General features: G+C 41.4%; 4 protein-coding genes across 4 annotated transcripts; 3 read left to right on the top strand and 1 right to left on the bottom strand.

The window, feature by feature from the left end:
- Nucleotides 1-516: 516 nt before the first annotated feature.
- LOC308330422 (gamma-crystallin M2-like) lies at nucleotides 517-2277 on the bottom strand (the record flags this gene model as incomplete). The annotated part of the gene is made up of 3 exons (XM_080785273.1): nucleotides 517-792; nucleotides 1360-1602; nucleotides 2269-2277. The coding sequence occupies 3 exons, from the start codon at nucleotides 2275-2277 to the stop codon at nucleotides 517-519; spliced, it is 528 nt and encodes a 175-aa protein (XP_080641399.1).
- Nucleotides 2278-4813: 2536 nt separating this feature from the next.
- On the top strand, nucleotides 4814-13205 carry LOC308331320 (gamma-crystallin M3-like; the record flags this gene model as incomplete). Its single annotated transcript, XM_080786706.1, has 3 exons — nucleotides 4814-5047; nucleotides 12027-12275; nucleotides 12930-13205. The coding sequence occupies exons 1-3, from the start codon at nucleotides 4874-4876 to the stop codon at nucleotides 13203-13205; spliced, it is 699 nt and encodes a 232-aa protein (XP_080642832.1). The 5' UTR covers nucleotides 4814-4873.
- Nucleotides 13206-14883: 1678 nt separating this feature from the next.
- On the top strand, nucleotides 14884-15518 carry LOC308330421 (gamma-crystallin M2-like; the record flags this gene model as incomplete). Its single annotated transcript, XM_080785272.1, has 2 exons — nucleotides 14884-15126; nucleotides 15228-15518. Exons 1-2 carry the CDS (start codon nucleotides 14932-14934, stop codon nucleotides 15516-15518), a joined length of 486 nt encoding a protein of 161 aa, XP_080641398.1. The 5' UTR covers nucleotides 14884-14931.
- A 9590-nt stretch (nucleotides 15519-25108) lies between these two features.
- Nucleotides 25109-25753, top strand: LOC308330420 (gamma-crystallin M2-like; the record flags this gene model as incomplete). Its single annotated transcript, XM_080785271.1, has 2 exons — nucleotides 25109-25354; nucleotides 25472-25753. Exons 1-2 carry the CDS (start codon nucleotides 25160-25162, stop codon nucleotides 25751-25753), a joined length of 477 nt encoding a protein of 158 aa, XP_080641397.1. The 5' UTR covers nucleotides 25109-25159.
- Between the last annotated feature and the right edge of the window lie 1379 nt (nucleotides 25754-27132).

Genomic DNA, 27132 nt, shown 5'->3' with positions numbered 1-27132 from the left:
TCCAGTGGGGAATAATACAGTAACACAACTGTAACTATCCATTTACGTACAATGGTGTTTCTTTTTTCCCCTTATGTTTAATCTCATGCACATACTGTACCTTGCCACTATGTTTAGTGATGATTTGATAGGCTGATCACCCCATAGAAAATTGAAGACACGAATTGTGATTGGATGGAATGACAGCAAAGTGTGGACGCCAATTGTGATTGGCCACAATGCGATGATGTATGATGATAAGAGCGCCCCTTCACTTCGCACAAGTGTGATTTTTATGTTCTCTTTGACATTATTAATTAATGTTTGCTTTAAAGCATGTGTACCTTGTAACAAGAATCCATATAGATTATGATAGCTTTTGTGCAGACAGGAATTTATTTCATTCATTGGACACTTTAACGCTCACAAAGGTGAGTATTGGGGAAAACAGGGCATACGGTCAGATGGTGAAGAAGGGGAAGAGGTTTCGAAGGGCTCCAGAAGTTGGTGCAACCTCTGAGGGACCCAGAGAAGATCTCAGAACTCTGTGATCCGGCGGAAGGAGGCCACGGCGGGGGAGGTGGCGCCCCAGTCCGTGTAGTTCCGGTACTCGCCGCGCTCCAGGAAGTACTGGCGGCCACGGTAGTTGGCCTGCTCGTAGAGGGCCCACGCGCCGTCCAACACTGCACAGGAATGGAACTCGCTGAACTTAAAGGCCTTGTGAACGGACGGACAATCCTCAGCACTCTCTGCCATTTGGCCCCGGAACTCTTGCCGGTCATAGAATCTCATCTTCCAGGTGTTTCCATAGACCTTTAAAAAATACAGAAATGATAGAGATCAATGGCATGGATAAAAAATTATGTCAGTTGTAACAGTATGTAAATGTGTTCCAAATTACTTCAAATTTGCATAAGAATTGTGGTCTTTTCTTTGACATCTTCCTCGTTTCCTTCACTAATGCATGCATGCATGCATGAAGAGGCCAGTTGCTGCCAAAGCCTGAGCCTCTTGATTCTCTTTATTGTCCGTTGGATTTGGAACAAATTACTGCCTGGTTGGTGCACCCAGTGGTAACCCATTGGCAGCTGGGCACACTTCTGCATCACATTTGATCAAAGACCCTTCAAACATGCTGAAATATCAGATTATTTCACTTGAACACACTGTAATTTCCCCAAAGACCTGCATAGGTAAAAATCCCCAGTGTTAATTTAACTCTGAAAAGAGTGTAAAAATAGATATTACTGTGCAAGAAAAATAATATGTTTATATTATTTTAAACCAGCCCACTATACACATAACTATCAAACTTTCCTTGGCTGATTTCCTTCACTAATGTGGTAAAGATCAGTCACTGCGACTGTTAACAGGGCTTACATTCTTTATAAAGCGACATGATTTGATAGAGTCACTAAAGCCCATCCACTCTTGGTGATCGGTGTATTTCCCGGGGGTCAGGATGTACTGGACGCCGGTGTAGTTTGGACGGTCGTACAGAACCCAACAGCCACTCTCCACCTTGATGGAATTGCAGCGACTGATGTATGACTGCAGGTCAGGGCAGTCGCTACTGAGCTCATGGTGCCGACCTTGGAAGTTCTTATCCTCAAACAATTCAATCTGTAAAGGGGGACAATAGAATTAAATCCTAGTAAGCTATACAGTACTACAGCTATACATGCTTTATTGCCTCGTACAGTAATGACTTGAGTGTGTTGCTCAGTATATCCCCAGGCTGGCGGGGGCGATCCTTTGATGCCCACCCTCTGTTCTTAAAAAATATATAAAAATGAATCACTGGGGGGGGGAATATGTTTTATCCCTGCTTCTGGTCAGACTAAATGAAATATACATGGCTTTCCGTTTGGGAAAGTTAGAATGTCTAATACAATATGCTTGATATTTATGTATCACAATTTAATTAAAAATGTTTGTTAACCACATTAATTAACCTTGGCGTCGATATTTTTGAACAAACTTGTCAACATTTAAAAATGAATTTTAAATTAAAAAAAAATAACATAACTCACGTGCCATGAGCTTGTTGATTGGCTACAGTATGTTCACTATTTGCCTTACAAAGAAGTATAGAACGTATGTGGTTAAGAAAATGTCCGCCGTCTATTTTTACTTTTAACAAATCTAACCCTGTGTGTACAGTATATTCCATTACAATGATGCAATATAAAAAAGAAAACACAGAAAATGTAAGAGAAAACCAACTGTCAAAAATGATACAAATCGACTGGGAACACTTGGAGGCAAATACTGCCTAAGGCTCCTTACCTTCCCCATTTTTGATGTCGATCGTTGCTCACCTCCCAAACAGCTGCAGCTGTGTTGTGGTTTATATCGAAATTCAGAATGTGCCGACAAGGGAAAGCTGTTGTCATCTAAATTAGCTTCATTTGCATATCAGCAAAATGGTTTGGTCAAGTTTGATTTCCCTTTGTCATATACTGTAATGCATGGCCTCGTATCAAAGAATTGGCTGAATTGAGATGTGCAAGTTACAAAGACTAAATGTTTTATTTATATTCAGTTCTCCCATATCAGAGAACCCTTTGTGGAATTGTCTTGGTTTATCTCAGGCTACGGAAACAACAATATTCTTTTCTTTTTGTCATAAATATTTTTATTAGAAGTTAGGCATCTCAGTAAAGTGTCATTCTAATCACATAATACATCATTCTTATTCAGATATACATAGAATGGCAGCTTTCTAATAACAATTCACATTCATTTGTCTTGCCCATGCACTCCCTTATATTCTTTAAACGTTCAGATAGTAAAATAAACCATATACCAATTTGGTAACACGCCAATTCCCAGTTCCCCTGCTTCTCTGAGTGGTCCATCCCCGCTAATCCCCACAGTAGATCATTGGGAGGGTGAAGATGGTCACGAGTCTCCTCCGACACCCGAGCCGTCAAGCCACTAGCTTCTTTTCACCTGACAGTTAAGAGCTTCACTAGGGGGGCATGTGGAAGAACACGCTATCCCCCTCAGTTCTTCTCCCCCTTAATAGGCGCCCTGACCATTTGTACGGATCATCAATGCAGTGATATTCTGAAGCATTTTGTGTTTTGTGTTGGCTTTGGTGGTTTACTACAGTACGTCTTTGTCATGGAGCACATTGTCTTTTTAAAATAAGTCTTGTCTCAAGTTGTGCCTTGCAATTATCCCAGCAACCACTGAACATTTTTAGCCATGACTTTCTACCTGGCAAGTGCACACACACACACACACACACACACACACACACACACACACACACACACACACACACACACACACACAGTAAGAATGACCAAGTTGTGCAGGATGCAGAATGGTTCCATCAACAGAAAGCCTCATAATGTGTTGGGGTTATAGCAATCATTTGCAATCCAAGGTAATATTATTGACTCTCAACACATCTTAAGATCTATCATGTGGTAAACAGTTGTGTGTCCTTGATTTGACAAAACTTGTTTTCTCAAAATTAAGCTAAGCATGTCTAACAGCCAGTTGAAGTAATAAGCCAATGTATCTGCTGGTCTTAACATGGCATATTGGCGCAGACATAACATCACTAGCAAATGGTGTTATGAGGAAACATAAATATCTACAAAACCAATTGTGGGGCAGAGAGTAAATCCATTTTCACTTTCAGATTGGGCTTTAAAGTGACATGGGAAAAGCAGTGCTATGTACAGTAGTCTGATCGTATTGTATGTTGTACTTTAAATAGGCTATGTTTTTAACAAAGGTCCATGACCATCTGGGGGGCAAACATTGAAATTCAGCTATAAATGTGACGTTATGATGTGCCACCAGAATGTTTGTCAATTATTTCCTGTACAATTTGTGGTCAGTAGCCTATCTGTCACTGTCAAAAGTATGAAATAAACACCTTTTCAACAGACCTTGACTGTGTGCCATCTTGGCTTTGAGATGGAATTTGAAAATAACTGTTTACCTAGCAGGCAGAAAAGGTCCATTGTTGATGTAAGTAATAATTATGTATAACACAGCATACTACTCATACCACAAATACTACAAAAAGGGGAATTCAAGCTACTCTCTGCAGTTCCGTATTTTTGATCTAAACAATTTCTCCAGACCAATTTAGTTCCTTCCCTTTATTCTGCATCATGACGGCACGGATGAAATTACAGTAACAGTGATCGCAGACCTGCTTATTCATCAGCTTCCACATAATTTAACCCATTTAGGCCTGACGTCGAAATGTATAAAATGTCTTCTAAATCCTGACAGTTTTCTGTCAGGATTTGCGCCACATTTTCACAAAAAAAAAAAAAGCAGACCTACAAGCGTGTAGCGCGCCACTCGGTGGCGCGCTGTGAGCTTGTAGGTCTGCTATTTTTCAATAGCTAAATTATAACATAATGTTCAAAACACCAAAAGGGGTTCCCGCACAAAATGGCTTAAATAACAAAACCCCGCTACGGTGCGTACTGTATAACGTACAGTATAAAAGCCCTCTGGCAGCCACTGGTTGTTGGACAGAATCCCAGAAACTCAGACCATCAAACATGGGCAAGGTATGTACAGATTATACCAAATTAACAAAGCAGTTTCTAAATCAGGTATAGCTAGGACTCGAAAACTTCAAGCATTTGGGAATTACATACAGTAGCCTATAACAAAGATAGGAGGGGCGTGGGGGGGGGTACTTATTGACAGGGATCACTGATGGGTGGGGAAAAGCCAGGTGTGTCAGCTTATAGAGATGCCCTGTAAAAAAGAACGTTCAAATTCAGGGACATCACATCCACTGGAATATACTATCAGTGTCGGCTGAAAATGCTCTCTTTCACAGATCATCTTCTACGAGGAAAAGAACTTCCAGGGGCGCTCCTATGAGTGCCTGAGCGACTGCTCCGACATGACCTCCTACCTGAGCAAGTGCAACTCCTGCAGGGTGGAGATTGGCTGCTTCATGGTCTACGACCGCACCAACTTCATGGGAAACCAGTTCTTCCTGAGGAGGGGAGAGTACTCTGACTACAATCGTTTTGGCATGAGTGACTCGATCCGCTCCTGCCGTTTGATTCCTCAGGTCTGCAAGGCCCAAGTACCTTTACTCTGGATTAGACATGAGTTTTTAATGTTTGTACTTTATCTATGGATGAGACATTCGTTTAGCCAAATGGCAGATCGACATTAAAGTATAAAATGTGATTATAGTATTTCTAAATAATGTATGCTATTAATGTATACAGTATCTCTATGCTGTTATAGCACTGTCCGTATCTTACCTAGTCAGAATCAACAATATTAGCCTAAAATAGTGCAGTGCATATAAATGCATGTTTTTGACCCTTCTAATGGACCAAACACATACCAAAATATAAACCATAGGAAAAAAAACCTGTGTGTGTGTGTGTGTGTGTGTGTGTGTGTGTGTGTGTACTGTGTGTATATATATATATTTTTCCCTTTTGAATATTCTTCAACAGCACAGAGGATCATTCACTATGAAGGTCTATGAGAGGGAGAACTTCCAAGGTCAGAGCCACGACCTGATGGAAGACTGCGACTCCTTCCTGGAGCGTTTCCGCATGAACGACTGCCAGTCCTGCAACGTGATGGACGGCCACTGGCTGATGTACGAGCAGCCCCACTACAGAGGCAGGATGCACTACATGAGGCCCGGAGAGTACAGGAACTTCAAGGAGATTGGCTACAGTGGAATCAAATTCAGCTCTGTCAGGCGCATCGCCGATTCCTGTTGAAGGCTGAAAATAGAAATGAAATAAAGTGTTTAAAAATATACCGCAGCCCTCTTGTTTTGCGATGTCTTTATTTTTAAATCAATAAACAATCTATAAGGATGTAAGATTAGATTTTTTCTTTTTTACATTTTTGACCTGAAGATTAAAACTATTTTAACATCATTTTGATGACACCGCTTGGACCGCAACATTGTCTAGTGTTGTATTAATAAAATAAGTGTTTTCCTATTGGTGTGCAGGTTCTACAGTATCAAAATGTAGATATGAATTGATACATATTGTTCTAACTCCGCTTAACATCTGACATCTACAGTACTATTGTATAATATGTCAGATAAAATATTCTTCTGCTAGCCAAAGAATGAAAAAGACTGGGGAGCCAGGTACGATGCCAGGCCATGGGTCAGTAATGTGTCGATGTGTGTCCCTGAGCAAGACCTTTAACCCCGAATTGCTCCCGAGCGCCGGAGTGGCTACTCATTGCTCCTAGTTGTTATATAGGATGGAGGGATGGGTGAATTTCACCTATGTGCATACTGTATATAAGTAAGTAAGTAGCCATGCCGAGCCATGAGGCCCATAGGGCAGGAGCCTATCTCCTGTTTCTGTAGTGTGAGGCAGCTTGATGTACAAGTACACCCCCTGGACATGACGCTAATATGTGCATATATACCATATACATAATTATATTATAATGTGACAAAAAACACCCCATGGGAGTGGGGAGTCGGTATTCTATTCTATCTAAAAATCATAGTAGGGCCTATAACTGAAGTGACTTTAAAATGGCATGCTAAGCTTCTCCCTTTATATTAATTTGGCTGACCCTCAACTGTACCTAACAACTCTGAGGATCTGAACACCTCAATGATAATGATGACGGGTGTAATTGTGAACTAGCCTTGCGTGGCCAGACAATATATTACCGCGTGGATATATTTTTTTCACTGGCAGATTCTGACGAGATCTGAGGCGCACTTCTTCCGATTTCCTTCTGTGGTGGACGGTGGAGGAGCTTAGGGATATTTAGCTAATTCATCTAAAGGCAACACATTTTGCCACAGATGCAGCCCAGGGCTAACCTGATTGCGGCAGTATTGATTTCAGTTCCCTCCTGCCTGCATCTGGGCTCTCTCAGGGAGAAACGATGAACCGGAAACAGCGGGACAAAAATCTGATATAGCTCCATAATCATTTTGAGTTGTAGTCTTGTTATGTTGTGTTCACATTTGCGCTGTGGCAGCGCTTCAATATGTCATCAGTCTCACGTTGATCCCGCCTCTAGCGGCCGCATATCACTCCGAACAATATTTTGGACCAAACAAATAATTACAAAGAAGAAAAACAACAAAAAAAGTGTTGTAACCTGCCGTTTTTTTCTACTTTCTAATTCTTTGTTTGGCCCGAAAAATTGTGTGTGTTGTCATGATTTGTCACGACAAGAGTTGGCTTCGTACAACGCTTAAAAGGTCTTTAAATAAATTAAATAAGAAATGCCTATGGGAAAAATGCATTGGGATTCATTTCCTGGGCCACTCGTTCTGAAAGGGGGAGGGACAGTGGGCAGTGGTTGGAGCCAATGGATGGTTGCATGCTGAAAATGGCTGATCGACAAGCTCACAACGTGTTGCGGACACAACGCGTTGTGAGCTTGTCGATCAGCCATTTATAGCACGTGGAAATATGCAGGCTGTGAGAACTGAGACCCTTCACAATAAAAGCATGCAGCTTTCACAAGATGGCCCATAATAAAGACAAGGAAAAGGATTAAGAATCAGGTGGCATTTCACATTGCATACAAGCAATTTTTTTCTCCAAAATGTAATATAATAAGGAATTAATTTGGATAATGGTAATGGAGATATTGTAAAAGTTGTCACTTTATTAATCCCAACACTGTATGTATGTATATATGTATATATATATAATGTATGTATGTACTGTATATGTATATAGATAGGCCTAGGTGTGCCCCGAGATATTTAGGCTATGAAAAGTGTGCCCTGGAGCAAAAAAGGTTGGGAAACACTGCTCTAGCAGTCTAGCAGACTCCCACCCCAGCACCATGCCCAACAACCCTCTACACATTTGATAAATTCCAGCTCTTCTGAGGCATATTCTAATTTATGAACTCATCATGCAGAACCAATCTGATCCTGCTGAGTTCATATTGCTGTCGCTGCAATCGTATACTACAACCAGTAAGACGCCTGAGGGCATGCAAGCATCCGCCTCGTTGACGGCAGACTGCTGGGCGAGCGCTTTTACACAGGGGGTCAGATCAACACATGGAATGAATTCTGTACTGGCCATATATGGAGCATGTCTTGAGTGTACAGGGTTTGATGAGGTCAGATCAACATAATTGGAATGTCAGAACCTAAATGTAATGACATTAAATCGCATGTTTTCACCTCAGTTAATAAAGTAACCCATGATCACGCAGTCACACCATTGAGCCCATGGAGGTTCGATGCGTTTTGTGCGTGCATGCATGCTCTCTTGGCATTCACTTTAACTGACGGAGAAACTTTGTTCCACCAGTAATCTGATCTGATCCCTGGTCAGCCAGTCACAGCAGATCATTTCTAAGGCCCCATTTACACACAAATCTAGCCTGAATCAGATCTGTGTCACATCGAGATTGAAATCCGATAGGTGACATGACTCATTTAAACAAATCTGATTCTAATCTGGATGTGGCTCAGATCTGATTCAGGCTGGATTTGGCTGCCAGTGTAAATGCTGCTGTTTTCACACCTACAGCCAGCATACAAACATTGAACGATGATTGTTGTGTATTTAATGCACAACAATCATCATCAGTCAGACAAGCTATAATAGCTTGTCTGACTGACACCTTGAGAGAGCAACTAACTGGAGAATGGTCGTTGCAGCGAGAGGCAGCTTGTAGCAAATAAAATGAGGATTGTGCAACAACATGGTTATACGGTACGGTGTTACGGGGTCGCAGGAAAAGTAAATAAATACACCAGTCAACTCCCAATAGTGCGGGGACAATGATCCCCCCCTCCGGCGCCTATGCAACTGGCTGACATTATGGACCTTCTGACCTCAGGGTCCCACAAGATTTTTGGGGGGATTCCCAGATGACAGTGAAGTGACAATTTAAGGACTTTTAAGACCTTTTTAACACCTCAGAAAGAAAGGAAAAAGGCCTTTTCTGCATAAAAAGTAATCAACTGGGGCATGGCGGCACAGTCGGTATAGTGCTGTCGCCTCACAGCTAGAAGGTCCTGGGTTCGATTCCCGCTGGGGACGCTGTGGGCACTGGGGGGCGTGTTCTGTCCCCTAGGGTAGGTACCCTCACAAAAACATGCAGTAATCCTGATCTTTAAACTACCTCCCCCTGGCCAGCTGGGACGCCTGATGAAAGGGAAACGAACTGGTCGGAACAACATGTTCCTTCCACGCGCTACGTCCGGCCGGGGAAACTCTCCCCTTTCAGGTGAAAAGAAGCAGCTTGGACTGCAGGCAGAGGACCTCATGCTTCCTTCTGTGCATGAGGAGTGTAGCGCCCATGGATTACATTAGATAATTGACACTGGGTGAAAAAATGGGTTGCAAAATCGTGGGATAAAAATGTGAAGAAAAAACTAAGTATGTAAAAAGAAATAAGTATACAAAGTTAAATTAATATAATCATGTAAAACCATAACTGAAATGAAATAAATAAATATGAAATGAAATGAAAAGAAAAAACAAAGTAGTCAACTATAGTCTACACAGTATGATACGAGTCCCCAGCCACTACTTTTCACCTGACAGCAAGGAGTTTCACCAGAACACTGAATGCAGAGGTTCAGGAAATCAATTCCTGAAGAAGATCCCTGCAGTGATCGAAACGTTGAATCAATATGCATTGGAGTGGCCATTAAACACAGACACAAGACAAACGCAAGACAGGTGTCTTGAATTTGTCCCAGTAAGGGCATATGTCGACCCCACCCGCTCATCTCCGCCCCCACCCCCTCCTGGTGCTGCGGCCATCTTGGATCCTAAAACACAATATAAACAAAGGGAGAGAGGTGGGGCCGAGAAAGGCCCTTCCATGGCATTCTGTAATCCACGTAACTCGATAACCGTTTGACCTTGGCCCAGTGGCGCAACACTGACCGAACGCTAGGGGGGCGCCGCCGAAAGATCCGTCCCCCCCGTCCCCCCCACCACCCTAGGGGAGGGGGGTATGGGGTTGTTCCAGTGACTCAATGCACATACAAAACTGCGTTTTGGCACAGTTATTATTATTATTATGAATTACCTGGCTGTGATTCCTCCTCCTCCCATGTGTCTCAAAACGTAAAAGTTTAACCACATTATCAGCAGCGCCTCGAACAGGTCAAAACTCACTGACCATCTGTAAGTTAGTCTATTCTATATAAAATGTACAACACCTGGGCAGTTTTCAGGAGAGGAGAGGGTTCGCATGTTGAGAATCACTGCTAGTGCTAGAGCTGAATAAATCTTCTCTTCTCTTCAAATAGGGGGGGGGGGGGTCCGCGGGCTAATACGTGTCCATTTGGGGGTCCTTGACACGAAAAGGTTTGGGAACCACTGTACTAGAGTAGAGGATAAAGTATATCCATTCATCTCCTATCGATCTAGTCAATACACGTGTTACCAAAAGTGGTGACCTATTGAATCCTGTTCCTATTAGAATCATTACGCAATCACCACAGTGCAAAGCACATTGGGTCACTGATGGCGGTGTAACAACTCCCAAACTTCCGAACACGGTAGATGGGCCAAACCATTTTGGGATTTACACAGGGGTGGACCAAATACATCCTTCAAAATCGCGTTTATGAATGCAGGATTTCAAAAGTATTACTCCTAAGATAACTTTGGAGCCAGGGAGGGACCCCCCAGCCAGGGGGGGACCCCCCAACTCATTTGGGGGGGATACATGTGACGTTGGGAGGGGTCGAAACCCCCCCTCCCGTCCCCCACCTTGTTGCGCCCCTGCGTTGGCCCACTGACTTCCATTTCCGCACACGCGTTCCACATTACCACGCAGACTGCAGTGCGATAGGTTGTAGTTGTAGGACTAATGACCGGTCTAACAAATGACTAGTCTAAACCAAAAACGGTCTAAACTAAGTACTGCACCCCCCAGCCTTGACTTGGTTGGATACACACACACACACACACACACACACACACACACACACACACACACACACACACACACACACACACACACACACACACACACACACACACACACACACACACACACACACACACACACACACACACACACACACACACACACACACACACACACACACACACACACACACACACACACACACCTTGTCTTAGATTTATAGACCACTTCTGTGATTTCTACATTAATTTGAAATTGTACACTTATTGGTGCCCAGGAAACTAAAAGCCTCTAGTAATTTTTCTATGACCCACTGAACTCTCGCCATATAAAAATAACCCAGCAAGTCAAATTACGTGATGATAACGTTATCACGATGACGTTCAGGACTAGGCCAGATCACAGACCATATGATCTTTACGTAATTTCCAGGACGTCTTCACCAGTTAAAATAATATAGCATATTCTGGGCCAGATCTGACTAGTGATGTGACTTAAGTTGATCTGGCCTCGATCAGACTCTCTCTGATTCATCCAGGGACGTCCGTCTTAGTGGCTAAAAGTTATGTTGGTTGAAATCAGGTGATATTCTGGGACAGATGTGACTAGTCTTGGTTTGACTTGATCTGGCCCCAATCGAGACATCCCTAATTCGCCCAGGTCCTGAACGTGCTTGCTGGGAATGCTTAAGATACTTTTTTGTGTGCCAGTTATGTGATTAACTGCAGTATGTACAAATTGTACAATATTGACGTGTCTACCTCCATGGACCGTCACCTAACTGACTGTAAAAAAAACAAAACAAAAAAAGGCCCAGTTGATACTTTTGCATGCTGTCATCCACCTACTGATCTTGCAGCTGGCACTGCTCCAGCTGCATCGTATAGTCTGGAATAGTAACCATTTAGTGCTGTATGCTATGCTGCTGAGTAAGTCATTCAAAAACAATGGCTTATACCTATCAAGTTCCGTATAAAAGTGAACGGCTGGGTGCGCACCAGAGTACCAGTGCCGTCAGGGACAGGAATAACATCAAACAATATCAAAATGGGCAAGGTAGGACAACACATTTAGTTGTTTTTATTATTATTTCCAACTTCTAAAAGAAATCTGAAAATGCAGCTCATTTGTTGCACATATAATCTCATGGTGTATTGTTTTTTTCCCCCCAGATCATCTTCTACGAGGACAAGAACTTCCAGGGTCGCTCCTATGAGACCAGCAGCGACTGTGCTGAGCTGACTTCCTACCTGAGTCGCTGCAACTCCTGCAGGGTGGAGAGCGGCTGCTTCATGGTCTACGAACGACCCAACTACATGGGCCAGCAGATACTGGCGAAGAGGGGAGAGTACCCCGACAACCAGCGCCTGATGGGAATGACCATGAGCGACTGCATCCGATCCTGCCGTATGATCCCTCAGGTTTGCAAGGCCCAAGTACCTTTACTCTGGATTAGACATAAGTTTTTATGTTTGTACTTTATCTCTGGTATGAGCTTCATTTCCATTTGTCAAGTTATATAACATCAACTTGCGCACGTTAAACTTGTATTCAGTGTTGGGGGTAATTCATTACTCTAATGCATGTGCTAATAAGTAACATATATCGCATTACATTTTTACAAATTACTTTTAGTTACTATGTCAAGTGAAGCTTTGATTACCAAACTGTTTTTAAGATTTTAAGCTTCCAACAAATGATGAATGCACACAAACGGCAATGCAGTTTCTTGATCTGTATATAGCACCATGCTGATAGAGGGAGCTGCATTGTCTGAGTTGCTTGTGTTTCATCAAGAATTGCTTTTTTAATACCAATACAATTACTGTGACATTATTGTATATATTGCATTTAGCCTACCCTTTTCAATTTAATATTATGCCTAGTCCTTTCGTGCTTGATTTCAGTAATGCAAAAGGTAATATTATATAAGTAATAATATAAGTAATATTATAAATGTAAATTACTACTCTTTTGAAAGTAACTTTCCCAACACTGCATGTACTGTAGTTCAATGCAATTGTTCCTTTCTATTTATTATTATTATTACTTATTTAATTTATTTTCAAATACAGCACAGGGGAAACTTCCGCATGAAGATCTATGAAAGGGAGAGCTTCTCCGGTCAGATGCATGAGCTGCAGGAAGACTGTGATTCCATTCAGGAGCGCTATCGTATGTCCGACTGCCAGTCCTGCAACGTGACAGAAGGCCACTGGCTGGTGTACGAACAGGCCCACTTCAGAGGCAGGATGGCCTATCTGAGGCCCGGAGAGTACAGGAGCACCAGAGACATGGGCATGAGTCCCATGCGCATTGGTTCCTTCAAACGCATCATGGAATCCTGTTAAGACCAATTCATTCTTTGCCGAAGAACTATGACATTCAACGAAAAAAACTAAAAAATCTATGAGTTTTTTTATTTTATTTTAATTAGGCTTCAGGCATAGACGATTCTTCGCTGCTCAAGCACAAATTTGTCTTTAGACAGTTGGCTCGGTGATGCAAATTGAACTGACAAATACCAATAAACGACTGCAAAGACATTTTCTGTTTTCATGTTTTCATGAGCTTATAAGTGATGCTGGATGAGAGAGGTGTTCTGTTCCTTTTAAATCCTATATGTCAACATGTAATTCAGGATAGTTTCAACTAGTTTTCAACTATATTTCTTATTGTAGTTCACTGCACAATTTACAGCATGGGCAGCTGCTGACATCAGGGTATTAGAACAAGCATTGGGCGTATGATGTTTATTATTCAAGCTGTGTTAGAAATTTGTAACTCATTTGCCAGAGGACTAGTGCTGTGTTGACAATGTATTCAATCCCTTGCTATAGGCATATTTTTCAAGCATTAAGTTAAAAGCTTATTTCTTGCCATCAAGACTGATCAAACATGTTCTAATGAAACAAAAACAAAAAACATACAAGCACTACAAGAGTTGATTATGGAGGGAGGAGTCCAAAAACATGGCTCGTCAACGGGTTCTGACCGAGAAGGTCTTCATCAGGACAAGACCGAATGGAAGCGTTTTGCTTCAACATATTTGTCTCCTGTCTTAACCTGATATAGGCTACTTTTACTAGTACTGTTATTTAGCCAGATAACTTTGGCTCATTGTGTCATCTTTCATTCAAATATGGGATATACTGTTACTGTAACTTAAATTATGCCAATAATTTAATCTGTTCTATACAAGCTCATGCTTAAAATGTGACATGTGTGGATAAATATTAAGCTACTCCAGTTCCAGGATTATCTGATCCATATATGTGGGGATTTTATATTAATGGGATATGTGTTAGAAAGGCATATAGGTATGCAGGTATGTTGTGACCTCCCAGATCCGATTAAAACAAATCACAACTTTTCTTTAATCCTGGCAAAGCAGGAGGGAATATGTTCATGGAAGATATTCTTCAACAGAAATATTGATAAGATCTAAACACATTTTTATTAGCTAACAATACACTAATGTTTAAAGGACGAAAACTGTACAGTATAGTAAATTATTCCCACGAAAACAGGTGTTCAGTCAAATAATCTATCATCACGGTTTTGCACGGAAATACAGTGAAATATCCCATGAAATGCCTATACAATACAGAGGATGTGTGGAAGCTTCTTTTGTTTACCGCTTTATTTTAGGAAACAATATGTATCTGAATCTGTAGCACACATCTATAGTGCTCGGTAGGTATGTATGTCATGTGCTGGGTCAGGAGCTTTGCACAATAGAGGCCCCTACTACTCTTTGGCTTTGGGCTAGTATAAAATGAAGGGTTAAAACGAACAGCAAACCAGAGCAGTGACAACTGAGTCGTGAGCAACAAACAGCAATCATGCAGGGAAAGGTAGGCGACAAAGCACTTTCAAAACACATTGTAAAAGTTCCTGACTTTCAGCTAAATGTATCCAATATCAAGTTCCTGACTTTCAGCTAAATGTATCCAATATCAACGTTAGAATGTGTTAATGTGACAGGCATTTAGTTTCATAACAATAGCAATATTTTTGTGTTTCCAGATCATCTTCTACGAGGACAGGAACTTCCAGGGTCGTTCCTATGAGTGCATGAACGACTTCGCCGACATGTCCTCCTACCTGAGCAGGTGCCACTCCTGCAGGGTGGAGAGCGGCTGCTTCATGGCCTACGACCGCACCAACTACATGGGAAACCAACACTTCATGAGGAGGGGAGAGTACTCCGACTACATGAGCATGTTTGGATGGAGAGACAACATTAGGTCCTGCCGTATGATCCCCATGGTAGGATACAAATTATTTTCATAACGTTGTTACGTTTCTGTGGTTCATCAGAAAGTGGCCTGAATTGTTCCATTTGATTTAAATCACGGTTTCTACTACAGTACAGGGGAAACTACAGGATGAGGATCTACGAGAGGGAGAACTTCGGCGGACAGATGCACGAGATGATGGACGACTGTGACAACATCATGGACCGTTTCCAGATGAACAACTGCCAGTCCTGCAACGTGATGGACGGCCACTGGCTGATGTACGAGCAGCCCCAGTACAGAGGCAGGCACTGGTACATGAGGCCTGGCGAGTACAGGAACTTCAACCAGATGGGAATGAGCCAGGGACAGGGCCAGAACATGAAGTTCATGAGCATGAAGCGCATCATGGACATGTGGTAGATGTCTTTTCCAAGGTTTTTGGGAACTAATTGTTAAATATTAGAAAATAAAGTTGGAATTTCTTCATATTGGATGGGACTCTGAGTCATAAATAAAAAAAAATCACACACGTGTGAACCGAGTGGTGCAACTCCCTTCTCTCCCCCCCCCTCCCTCCTCCTCTCTCTCTCTCTCTCTCATTAGCAGGCAACTGCAGCACTGTCTCTCTCTCTCTGTTTCTGGCAAACAGCGCCCCTACTGGTACTCATTATATGATGCTCATAGTCATAGGCGGACACGGACAAAGCTGTTCCTTGGAGTGGTTGCACCACTCAAAAATCTGGTTGTGTACTACTGTAAGAATATAGTTTATATATGTACATACTGTATACTAATACAACCTCTCATTAGTCATCTCTGCCAGACCGGAAGTCCAGGAGGCAGAGATTATGTTATCACCCTTGTTTGTGTGTTGGTGTTTGACTATGTATGACTAATCTTGAAAACAGCTGCACTGATCAGCGTCAAAACTGTAATCTGTACGGTACACTGTACTGTACTGTACTGTACTGGTACTGTACTGTACTTGTACTCGCACTGTACTGGTACTGTACTTTACTCGTACTGTACTCATACTGTACTGTACTCGTACTGTACTGCACGGGTACTGTACTGTATTACTAGTATACTGTACTGTACTACTCGTACTGTACTGTACTGTAGCCTACTACTCGTACTGTACTCCTCGTCCTGTACTGTACGTGTGTGTGTGTGTGTGTGTGTGTCACAAAATCTGTAGTAGTAATATAAAAAATCTGTTTTGCAAAAATCTGTCCCCTGGTGGCGCTATAAGGCCCCATACACACATAGGCCACATTACACACACAAATCAAACGCATGTTCTGTGTTCTGTCTGTGTTTGATGGCCGCCTCAATGCTTTCCCAATGGAAGTCACATTTTTGTTTGTTGGCTGTGTTCTGCCAGTCAAACGCAAATGTTTGGTCAATGTGACTCCCATTGGAAATGTATTGTGGTGGCCATTAAATCCAGATGCGTTTTAGTGTGTGTGGCTGTGGGTCTGCACTGCAAAACTGACTGGCCAAGTGTTTCGACTGCATCATTTCCACAATTACAGGGTGGGGTGGTAGAAATGTGTTTATCTCTGCTATCGGAGAGAGAGCTATCAGAGAGACCTAACTACAAAATGTTCAGGAAATGAAAATTTTTTTTTTCAGGGAATTAAGAAAACCTTATTTTTGGCCTGCAGTATGAGATGATGCATGATGTACGATAAGAGCGCCCCTCACTCCGCCCCTCTTTTTTTATCAACACACAGATAAAGGGTGTTCAATAGCATTAATTAATGAAAAGATAATAATAGTTAGGTGGTTTCCTCAGACAGCAATAACGATAATCAGAGGTGGACCGTGGACAGTAACGGAGTAAATGTAGGCCTACTTAAAACAGTTTAGGTGCCATAGGTGTTAAGACGAGATTGTCCATACTTTGCCCCCGGACCGGTGCCAGAGCTGTAAAGACAAGTTTTGTTTAATCCACGTTAATGGCCGTTTGATTAGCATCACGTTAGCATTTTGCAACATTCTTAGCTAGCGCCGAGCGATTCCCACGTAAAAACGGCCAAAAGTCCCGTGTGCACGCCCGTGCACGCTCACGAGCCGTATCTATATGCATTATGGCTCATAATCTGCAAAGAATGCGATATTCGGATCGCTAGTATAGAAATGCTCAGATACACTACTGTGAAATGGACGACTTTCACTTCCGGTTCAAGCCCAAGTCAACATCCGCTAGCTATTTGGTGACCTATTCCAAATACTTAGTTACTCCGCTGCGCCCTCTACCGATATTGCCCAGAGAATTGCCTCATAGAGAATATTTTTCTATTGACACAACCCGTCTTAATATTGGTGAGTAGGTCAAACGTTCGTGAGATTTCCACCAAAGAGGAGAGGCTGGTCTGATTTCGATTTGAGATTTAAAACGGAAAGTCACATAGCCTTACTGCAGGGCAGAAACGAAGCAGTAGAAGGCTATGGACCAGAGCTAAGTGAGATGTAACCTCGCCTCACCAGGCTTTCCACCTCGGAGGAAAGCCTCTGTTCCAAAAGTGCCGTGTGAAGCGGTTTGGAATGTATGATATCGTTACGTCATGTTGTAGTATTGTTTTGTAGTCATCAGGCAAGAACAATCAAACGGAACTTCCTTTTCCCTCAAACCGGAAGAATAACAATAAAAGCTCTCGTAGACTGTAGCTTTTATTGAGAAAAATCGGTTTGAGGGAAAAGGAAGTTCCAGAAGATTGATGACTGTTATAGGAGTTGCCCATGTACATCTAAGTCTGTGTACTTGAACTTGAGATACAGTGTACTTGATATGTATTGTGTACTGCCTGCACTGTAGCATACTTTATAGATAGGCTACGAGACATTTCAGCGGCAGCAAGGTCAGCCTTGCTGCATTAGTTTACTTTGTCTTTGGCCACCAACGTAATCAAAAAAGTCAATCAAAGAACAAGATTCCTTTACAGGATCTCCTCACTGGTCAACAAAACACCTTGAAGACCTTAACAGGAGCCCTCGTACAAGGTTTCTTTGACTATGCATGCACCTCTTGGTACCACAGCACCTCTTAAAACAAGGCTCCAGACCTCCCAAAACAAACTGGTCGGGCTCCTACTTGGCCTCACCCCCAGAACCCACCTCAGCCCTGCCCACTTTGACAGGCTGGAATGGCTTAGGGTCGACGACAGAGTACAGCATCTTGCAATGGGTCCACAATATTCAATACACCACCAAGATACCCATGTACCTGTCTAAATATTTCCTTAATGTAAACGAAGTCCACACCCACAAGGGAGCAACAAACCATGTACAACCCAGATTCGGCACAAACAAGGGACTAAATTATTTTCGCTCCTATGCGACCAAAATGTGGAACGCCCTACCAACAGTCATTAAGACATGTGACCATTGACTCCTTCAAAACCGCTCTCAAAGGGCACCTACGGACGGCTGCAATTCGAAACTGGCCGCCGTAAAATCTGAATCTCCCCATTTTTCCCCTCACTGTAGATGTTTCTTTTCCCTTTTTGCTTCCTTTATGATGAATTCCTGTTCTGTTCTTTAACTATATAGAAGTGTCTATTTGTACGTCTCCAATTGTTTTGATGAATTGAACATGGTGGACCCTCTTGTGTGTAAAGCTTAATTGGGTCGTCCACTCACAGTTAAGTCTTTGTATTGAGTTTGTGCTGGAAATGTACTGTAATTGTGCAAACTGTTAATAAATATCTTATTGTCACGTGATGATCCAGCACTATACGTTCCTATTTGTGTAATAAACTTTGTGAACCTTTAGCGTGATACTGTCTCGTGTCACGTTATTGCTCTCCCGGGCCCGCCGCCGCAGTCGCTGCACCAAAGGAATAATTCAACCGGATTATCACACACCACCCAGCAGGGCCGGCTGTAGCCTGGCCCACTAGGGTGGGCAGGACGAATATATGGGGGGGGCATCCCGCACGCACCGCATAGCGTAATAATCCCCTGAAATGCATAGAAAACTATGCTATCATCTCAGATTATCTATCGATCTTCTCCTTTTTTGACCAACAGTAACCCAATTTCCATCCACACCCTGTTGGCAGTGGCGTGCACAGACATTTAGAGGGGCAGGTGCTCAAGTGAAGAAAAAAGAGGGCACCTTGTGCGGCGTGTGGAACCACCGTTGCCTTAATAGTGTGTGAGATTTTTAGATAAATAATATATTGGAAGCTTTTAATCCAGAATTGATCAATGTCACATGGGCCACATACTGTACACTATACAAAACAAAAATAAAATTAACAAAAAACAAACATTCAAAAGGGCACATTGCTGTCCAGGGGGCAAAAGGGCAGGTGCTCTAGCACCACCTAGTGTCTTATGTGCACGCCACTTCCTGTCGGTTAACAGCACTTGGGTGCAATTTCTCTAAAAATTCTGTCCACCCAATCAGAACTGATAAATGGTACTGATATTTTGTAGTATGTTTTATATTGGCTACAAATAAATATTCTCCATAACTTTTGATTGGATGGGCACTGGGCAGGACACACCGTCACGCACATTAAGTGGGGTCTGCACAGTACAACCCTGTCCCCTTAGAACCAGCCCTGGTGGAGGTGGAGAGACTGGGAGGCCCCTGCTACTGAAATAAACACTATGGCAATGATTACTGGAATATTGGAATACAGAGATATTGTATTGTATACTGTGTATGAATTGAATTCATGAATTGTGAGTCTGTCCAGTGCCTCAGTGAGGCACTCCCCCTCATACAACAAAAATGTTGTGTCAAACCATGTGACTCCCATTGGAAATGCATTGCGAGCTTGCATCAGTAAACAAGTCTCATGCATCAGCTATACATCAATCTGTTGTGAAGGTGTGAGTCAGGCCTTAGTAAATATTGAGTTACTCAAACTTCCTCTGTTGGTCTTCACCTCAGTGAGTTCATCTATAAATAGATATGTTGTTAAAAAAAACGGTTAACCATTGCTGTTGTAACCAGATACCTGATGAAGGTTGCGAGACCAAAACGTTGTAACTCATATTATATCAGTGAAGACTGTGTGTGGGACCTCTTTTCACACTGGTTGCCTGTCCCCATATAGATGTGCATATAAGGAGGATATTAAAAGTAGGCTACTCAGCTATAGTAGGGTAACAATGTCTCCCTATCTCTACAACTCTTTAATTAACAGAAAGCATATTCATCAGATTCAATTATATAGAATTCTATTTCCAATTTTGTATGCAATTTTTTTGTTTTGTTTTAAGCACTTCAAATTTCAGTTGTTTATCCATTAGTTACAAGTTACTTGTAGATTTTAATGTCAATAGCCTACTTTAGTACAGTTGCGTGATGTCAGTACATTTTTAATTCCTGCACTTTTACTTGTAACAGAGTACTTCTGTGTTACAGAGTATTGCTACTTTTACTTAAGTAAAAATATAGTAGGCCTATAGTTTAAAATTCAAATGAATGTTGAAGCATAAGGCCCTGGTCCTGTACCCATTTCAACTCCAGCACTAGCCTGGTAGGTCATGGGTAATTATTAACTCCACAGTCCAAATCAAGTCGATATCAAACTTCAAATTACAATGACTGATGATGATCTAATATTATATATTTTTTAATATAATTTTGATACCAAACTTTGATTAACCCTAGAACACTAAACATCATTTTTGTCACACCATCACTAGACTCGGATACATTTCACCCAATGTAAAATATTCCATCAAAATATATAAATAAAAATACTAAAATATATTGAGGTACTCTTCTTTAATATTTCATCATAGGGGGCAAACAAAAGAAAAACAAAGACCATTGTAGGTTTATGGGATTTTTCTCTATTAAAAAACAGTGAAGTATAAGTATATGACAAGAAGCGCGATGTCATCAGCTATGTCAGTGTCGGTTAGGTATTTAGCAGGATGACGAGAGCTTCTCCTAGGGTGTAGTTGGTAGCCCTTATGATTGATAGTATCAACTGACATACGGCCAGCCAACCAGGCACACACAAAGCTATACTTAATGCAAAGTCCAAAGTGCATGACACAGTTTTATAGATGTCTTACCCGCTGCCTCATATTCCTGTTCTCCACTAAGTAATGTAGCATATACTGTTAGTGATATGGGAATATGATTGGACCAGTACTGCTGTCAGAAGTAGGTATATGGTAGAAAGGAATTTGCATTGAAGAATATAAAGAACCAAGAGACTGAAAATTATACTTAAGGATATTATTATTGAAAAAACAAAAGAAAAATAAACAACAATTAATTCGGATATAAAACAACGTAATTCACCCAAAATATAGTACAGATTCAGTCGTGTCAGTCAATTGTTCATTGTCACTCAAGTCAGGGGGGAATGTGAGGCAAGTCTTGGATTGTATGCAGCAGTTATGGAGGGGAAGTGTGTGTGTGTGAGTGAGCAGTGATTCCTACCGTTCCGTTTAAGCTTCAAAATGAAAATAAACAAAACCAAACAAAACACTTCAAACAAACATCATTTCAAACAAACTCATTTCAAAACAAACATCACTTCAAACAAATCATACAAACTCACCAATTCAGTTCAACCAGTTCAGCTCATCAGTTCAGTTCATCAGTTCAGTTCAGTATTTGGAGTCTAAAATCAATGATCAGGGTCAGTGTTAATGTCATGTATTGTTAAGGAAGAGTAAAATGGTAAAATGTTTGCAGAATAATGGGGATACAGACCTGCCACAGCCAGTGATGTGCACCTCACTGACTGAGACAAAATGGCTGTGCTTTATACTAGGGTGTGGTGATGACTAGGGTGTGGTGATGATTGCTGATTGAAACTGGTGTGACTGAGTGAGTGAGTGATGAGCTGTGAACTGATGCAGTACCTGTGACCATACAAATGCATGCATACAACCAGATACAAAGACATACAGTAAACCTGGGTTACAGTAAGGTAAGCATTTTTGTGTACAATTTACTCATTGATTATTATTGATTGATTATTTATTCTCGAAAAGAGCATTGAAGTGCACCCTCACTTACAATGTTGTCGAGATCACACTCACGCCAGATACTTTTCCTGATTTGGCATATGTGTTATCTGTTATGACTAATTGGCTGCAAACCTTTTTTTTTTGTTCATTTGGTCTTTTTTAATTAAATTACTACATTTCATATACTCACGTGATGTGAAAAAGATAAAATCATAATCATCCACTACTACAACAGTGTGTGAGTTGAATTCAGTGTATGCAGCAACAGCTGTCGGAAAGGAAAAATGTAATGTTTGTTTCTTTTGCCACACAATGATAGATAGCATGTAGGATAACATGAAACCTACTTTACTTTCACATTCACATCTAGAGATTGTTATCGTTAGGATACTTGTACTACATATTACATCTATTTTATTATATGTTAAAGTGAAACTTGAAAGAATATCCGTTTCCATTAGTACAGATTGAAAATAATTGTTATACTCTGCGTTTAATCACTTAAACCCCAGCATCCCTATTCTGGGAGGAACATTCACCAAAAACAGGAACAGGAAACTGTTGGAGACATGGGTGAATGAAATCATTCAAGAGTAGGACCAAGGGTCGAATCCAGAAACGGGTCTCATGGTCGCAGCTTACGTATTTCCTGTACCTCATACTTTAAATGCTTAGTATGAGGTATAAAATACAGCAGCCTTGTGTTCATAAAACAGAAAGATTGGGTATTGGGTAAGACTGACGTTATGTATCTTTCAGGACCTTTCACTTCTTAGTCTCAACCATTACTCAATGGCTCTGGATATTTTGACATTCCGTTTTTTTTTATGTTGCCACTACTGTTGGAGCAGCCAGTGCCGGTTCTAGGCCTTTTGAGGCCCTAGGCAACATATTATACAGAGCCCCCCCCCCTCCTGCTTTGCCACGCCGGATAAAAATTGTAAATTTGCCATGAAAATGCTTCAATCTGGTGCACTTTGAGATCAAAATTAAGAAGCTAGGTGGGGGCCTCATGTGGCCAGTAGTAGTGGTCCTACCCCCCCCCCCATGAGACTTACAAATCCCAAATGTTTATAAACAAATCCCAAATGTTTGTAAACAAATCCCAAATGTTTATTAACAAATCCCAAAATGTTTATAAACAAATCACAAATGTTTATAAACAAATCCCAAATGTTTATAAACAAATACCAAAATGTTTATAAACAAATCCCAAAACCCATGAGACTTGGTCCTACCCCCCCGACCATGAGACTTACTGCAGGTCAACTGGTAGTGGTCCTACCCCCCCCATGAGACTTACAAATCCCAAATGTTTATAAACAAATCCCAAATGTTTGTAAACAAATCCCAAATGTTTATAAACAAATCCCAAAAATGTTTATAAACAAATCACAAATGTTTATAAACAAATCACAAATGTTTATAAACAAATACCAAAATGTTTATAAACAAATACCAAAATGTTTATAAACAAATCCCAAATCCCTTGGTCCTACCCCCCCGACCATGAGACTTACTACAGGCCAACTGGTAGTGGTCCTACCCCCCCCCATGAGACTTACAAATCCCAAATGTTTATAAACAAATCCCAAATGTTTGTAAACAAATCCCAAATGTTTATAAACAAATCCCAAAATGTTTATAAACAAATCACAAATGTTTATAAACAAATCACAAATGTTTATAAACAAATACCAAAATGTTTATAAACAAATCCCAAATCCCTTGGTCCTACCCCCCCGACCATGAGACTTACTACAGGTCAACTGGTAGTGGTCCTACGAGCAGCCATAAACTACACAGGTTCATCCCGATGTTCTGGCCATCTGTTAGTGTTAGTAAAAAGCAGGTAAGAGTAAGAGTAACGTTTGAGGCAGACTAACAGCAGCCACTCTGCCGTTCACTATAGTAGAAGAGGTGCTGGTGAGGGTTTAAACCCCGCAGCTACGTCGAGTCCGCCTACAGGAAATACGTAAGCTGCGACCATGAGACCCGTTTCTGGATTCGTCTATAGAGCAGTGGTTCCCAAACTTTTTTGCTCAAGACCCAAAAGAGAAGTTTACCTGGGACCCAAACTAGTGAAAACTAGTGTCTATTCGCGCCACATTGTGAGCTTGTATCGGATATTTTCACTATTTCTTAGACATTTGGAAAATGAAATGAAAAACTAGAAAGTATGTGTTTTGTTTTTATGGCGTGACGCAAAGAGGACTCCCCATCTAGAACTGGGTTTTGTCTGCATCTATCGTACGGCATACTATGGCACGCGAATTTCTAGTTATTTTAATTTGTGCTGCTATGTTCTCTCTCTCATGCACGCGCACACACACACACACACACACACACACACACACACACACACACACACACACACACACACACACACACACACACACACACACACACACACACACATTATATTTAATATGTAATATGTACGGTATTTAATATGTACTTTTATAGCCCCTCACAAGAGCCTGTGGCTTTGACTAACTATGGCAATTGAATGGATAGATTTGGGTGGGATTAAAAACAACAATAATAAAATAAAAACAATTATTCACGCATACTCACACGCACACAGAGATAATCTATATGTGTACTAATCCAAAAGATAAATATAATATCAATATAATATTCTTGTCAGTGAAACATTCTATCCAGAAAGTCTTTGAGGGAATTTGACTGTGTTAGATATACAGTATATAGTGAGCAAGCACCTAAACAGTCTATACGCTTCTATACAGTATGTAGCATGTTGCTGGGTCAGGAATTTAAACAATAGGGGGGCACACGGTCTTTGGGCCTGGTCAGGTATAAAAGTCAAGGGCTAAAGCAGGTAGAGCATCAGTTCACCAACAGTTCTCTGAGAGCTCTGAGAAAACACCACAACCATCAACATGGGAAAGGTACGAAAAATTATGTAGTACAGGAGGAAATAAATACAGAACATAAAAGATTAACATTGATTGATTGTGCTTAACAAGTCATGAATATACAGTACTGTATATTTTGATTCGATCTATTTGACATTCCCTAATATATATTTTCAGGTCATCTTCTACGAGGACAGGAACTTCCAGGGTCGTTCCTATGAGTGCATGAGCGACTGCTCCGACTTCTCCTCCTACCTGAGCAGGTGCCACTCCTGCAGGGTGGAGAGCGGCTCCTTCATGGCCTACGACCGCCCCAACTACATGGGAAACCAGTACTTCATGAGGAGGGGAGATTATGCCGACTACATGAGCATGTGGGGATGGAATGGTGGCATCAGGTCCTGCCGTATGATCCCCATGGTATGTATAAAACAGCTGCTATCATAATTACAAGATACAAGGTGCAAGAAAAATAACATTGCAGTGAGATAATTTGTTGTTAGGGTATTCATGTCTGTTTCCGTTGTCTTCAAACAGCACAGGGGCCAGTTCAGGATGAAGATCTACGAGAGGGAGAACTTCGGTGGAATGAACCACGAGCTGAGCGATGACTGTGACTCCATCATGGACCGTTACCAGATGAGCAACTGCCAGTCCTGCAACGTGATGGACGGCCACTGGCTGATGTACGAGCAGCCCCATTACAGAGGCAGGCACCATTACATGAGGCCCGGCGAGTACAGGAACTTCAGTCAGATGGGAATGAGCGGCATGAGGTTCATGAGCATGAGGCGCATCATGGACAACATGATGCAGTAAATCAATCTAAATGTTTACCATCAATCAAACAATAAATGATTACATGATTTTCTAAAATCTGGTCTTGCTATAATTATTTTAAATTCATCGATCCGCTCAAGGTTCAAGGTGTTTATTGTCACACAGATGTACAGATACAGCATTGTGGAAAAACTCTGCTCTGCATGGGGGAGATTAAATAATTGTTTATTACATTGTATTTTATACAAATACTGGAACAAGAAGTCACAAAAGCAATTAAGATAAAATGCTAAATTATAGTATATCTGCTTGGTAATGCGATACAAGCAAGTTCTGAACAAACTGATGAGTAGTACTGATAAATACAACTTTCAATGATTACAACATGTTCTAATTAGAAAGCAATCTGCTGAGGAAATTAATTAACAAACGAAACCAGTTGAACAGGTTGAAAAGTATCTTGCTAAAAAATAAAAAAATAAATCCAATCTGGCTTCAGAACATCCCATTCCACTGACACATGCCTTCTCTATCAAATCAAACCTTTTACATTCACTGTCTGTTTCTAATAATTATGTAAATGACATGACATCAACTTGCAATTTGTTTTTGTTCGTGAATGACTTGGCTCTGCTGGTCTTGGACAAGGACAAATTGCAGTTGAAAAGGCCCATCTCAGCTCTGAACTTCTCTTTGGGTCAAAAACAAACCTCTGCAAAGCCGAAGGCTTCACACTAAAAGTCAGTGACAATGTGATCTGATCACAAGAAAAGAGGATATAGTGGGTCTACCTGGGTTGCATTTTAGAGACGAATCTTAAAGTAATCAAAAAAGTCAAACAAAGAACAATATTGTTGTACAGGATCTCCTCACTGGTCAGTAAGAATACACTGAGGACTCTAGCAGGAGCATGCACTCATCCAACGTCACTTCGAATATGGATGCACCTCATGGTATAGAACCACAAAGGCCAAACAAGGCTCCAGAGTACAAAACAAACTGGTCAGGCTATTGCTTGGCCTTACATATACAGTACAACTCCTTTAAACCCTGCACATTTTGCCAGGCTGGGATGGCTCAGGGTAGAGGACAGAGTACTAGAAATGCACTCTGTCGAGGTGCCAACTTGCGGCTTGCACACAAGTAGGCCATACATGACATGCAAATTGCTACCAACTAATGTCTATTACGACTGCTGTTCTAAATCCTTTAGACCCGTTATTGACCTTATATCAACCTTGAAACGTACCTTAGTTATGTCACCATCAACAGCCAATAAGGGACCACCATTCTTACCCTGACACACATACCTACAGTACTGTACATACGGTACATACCTACCAGACAATCACCAAACGTACCTTACATCATCAAGAATGGTGGTCTCTTATTGGCCGGTGCCCAGTGGACAACCCCGA

The sequence above is a fragment of the Protomyctophum bolini genome, assembly GCF_963924005.1.
Source record: "Protomyctophum bolini genome assembly, chromosome: 16".
NCBI classification, from domain to species: domain Eukaryota; kingdom Metazoa; phylum Chordata; class Actinopteri; order Myctophiformes; family Myctophidae; genus Protomyctophum; species Protomyctophum bolini.
Note: the sequence above shows the minus strand (reverse complement) of the source record. Positions and strands in the feature narration are given on the sequence as shown.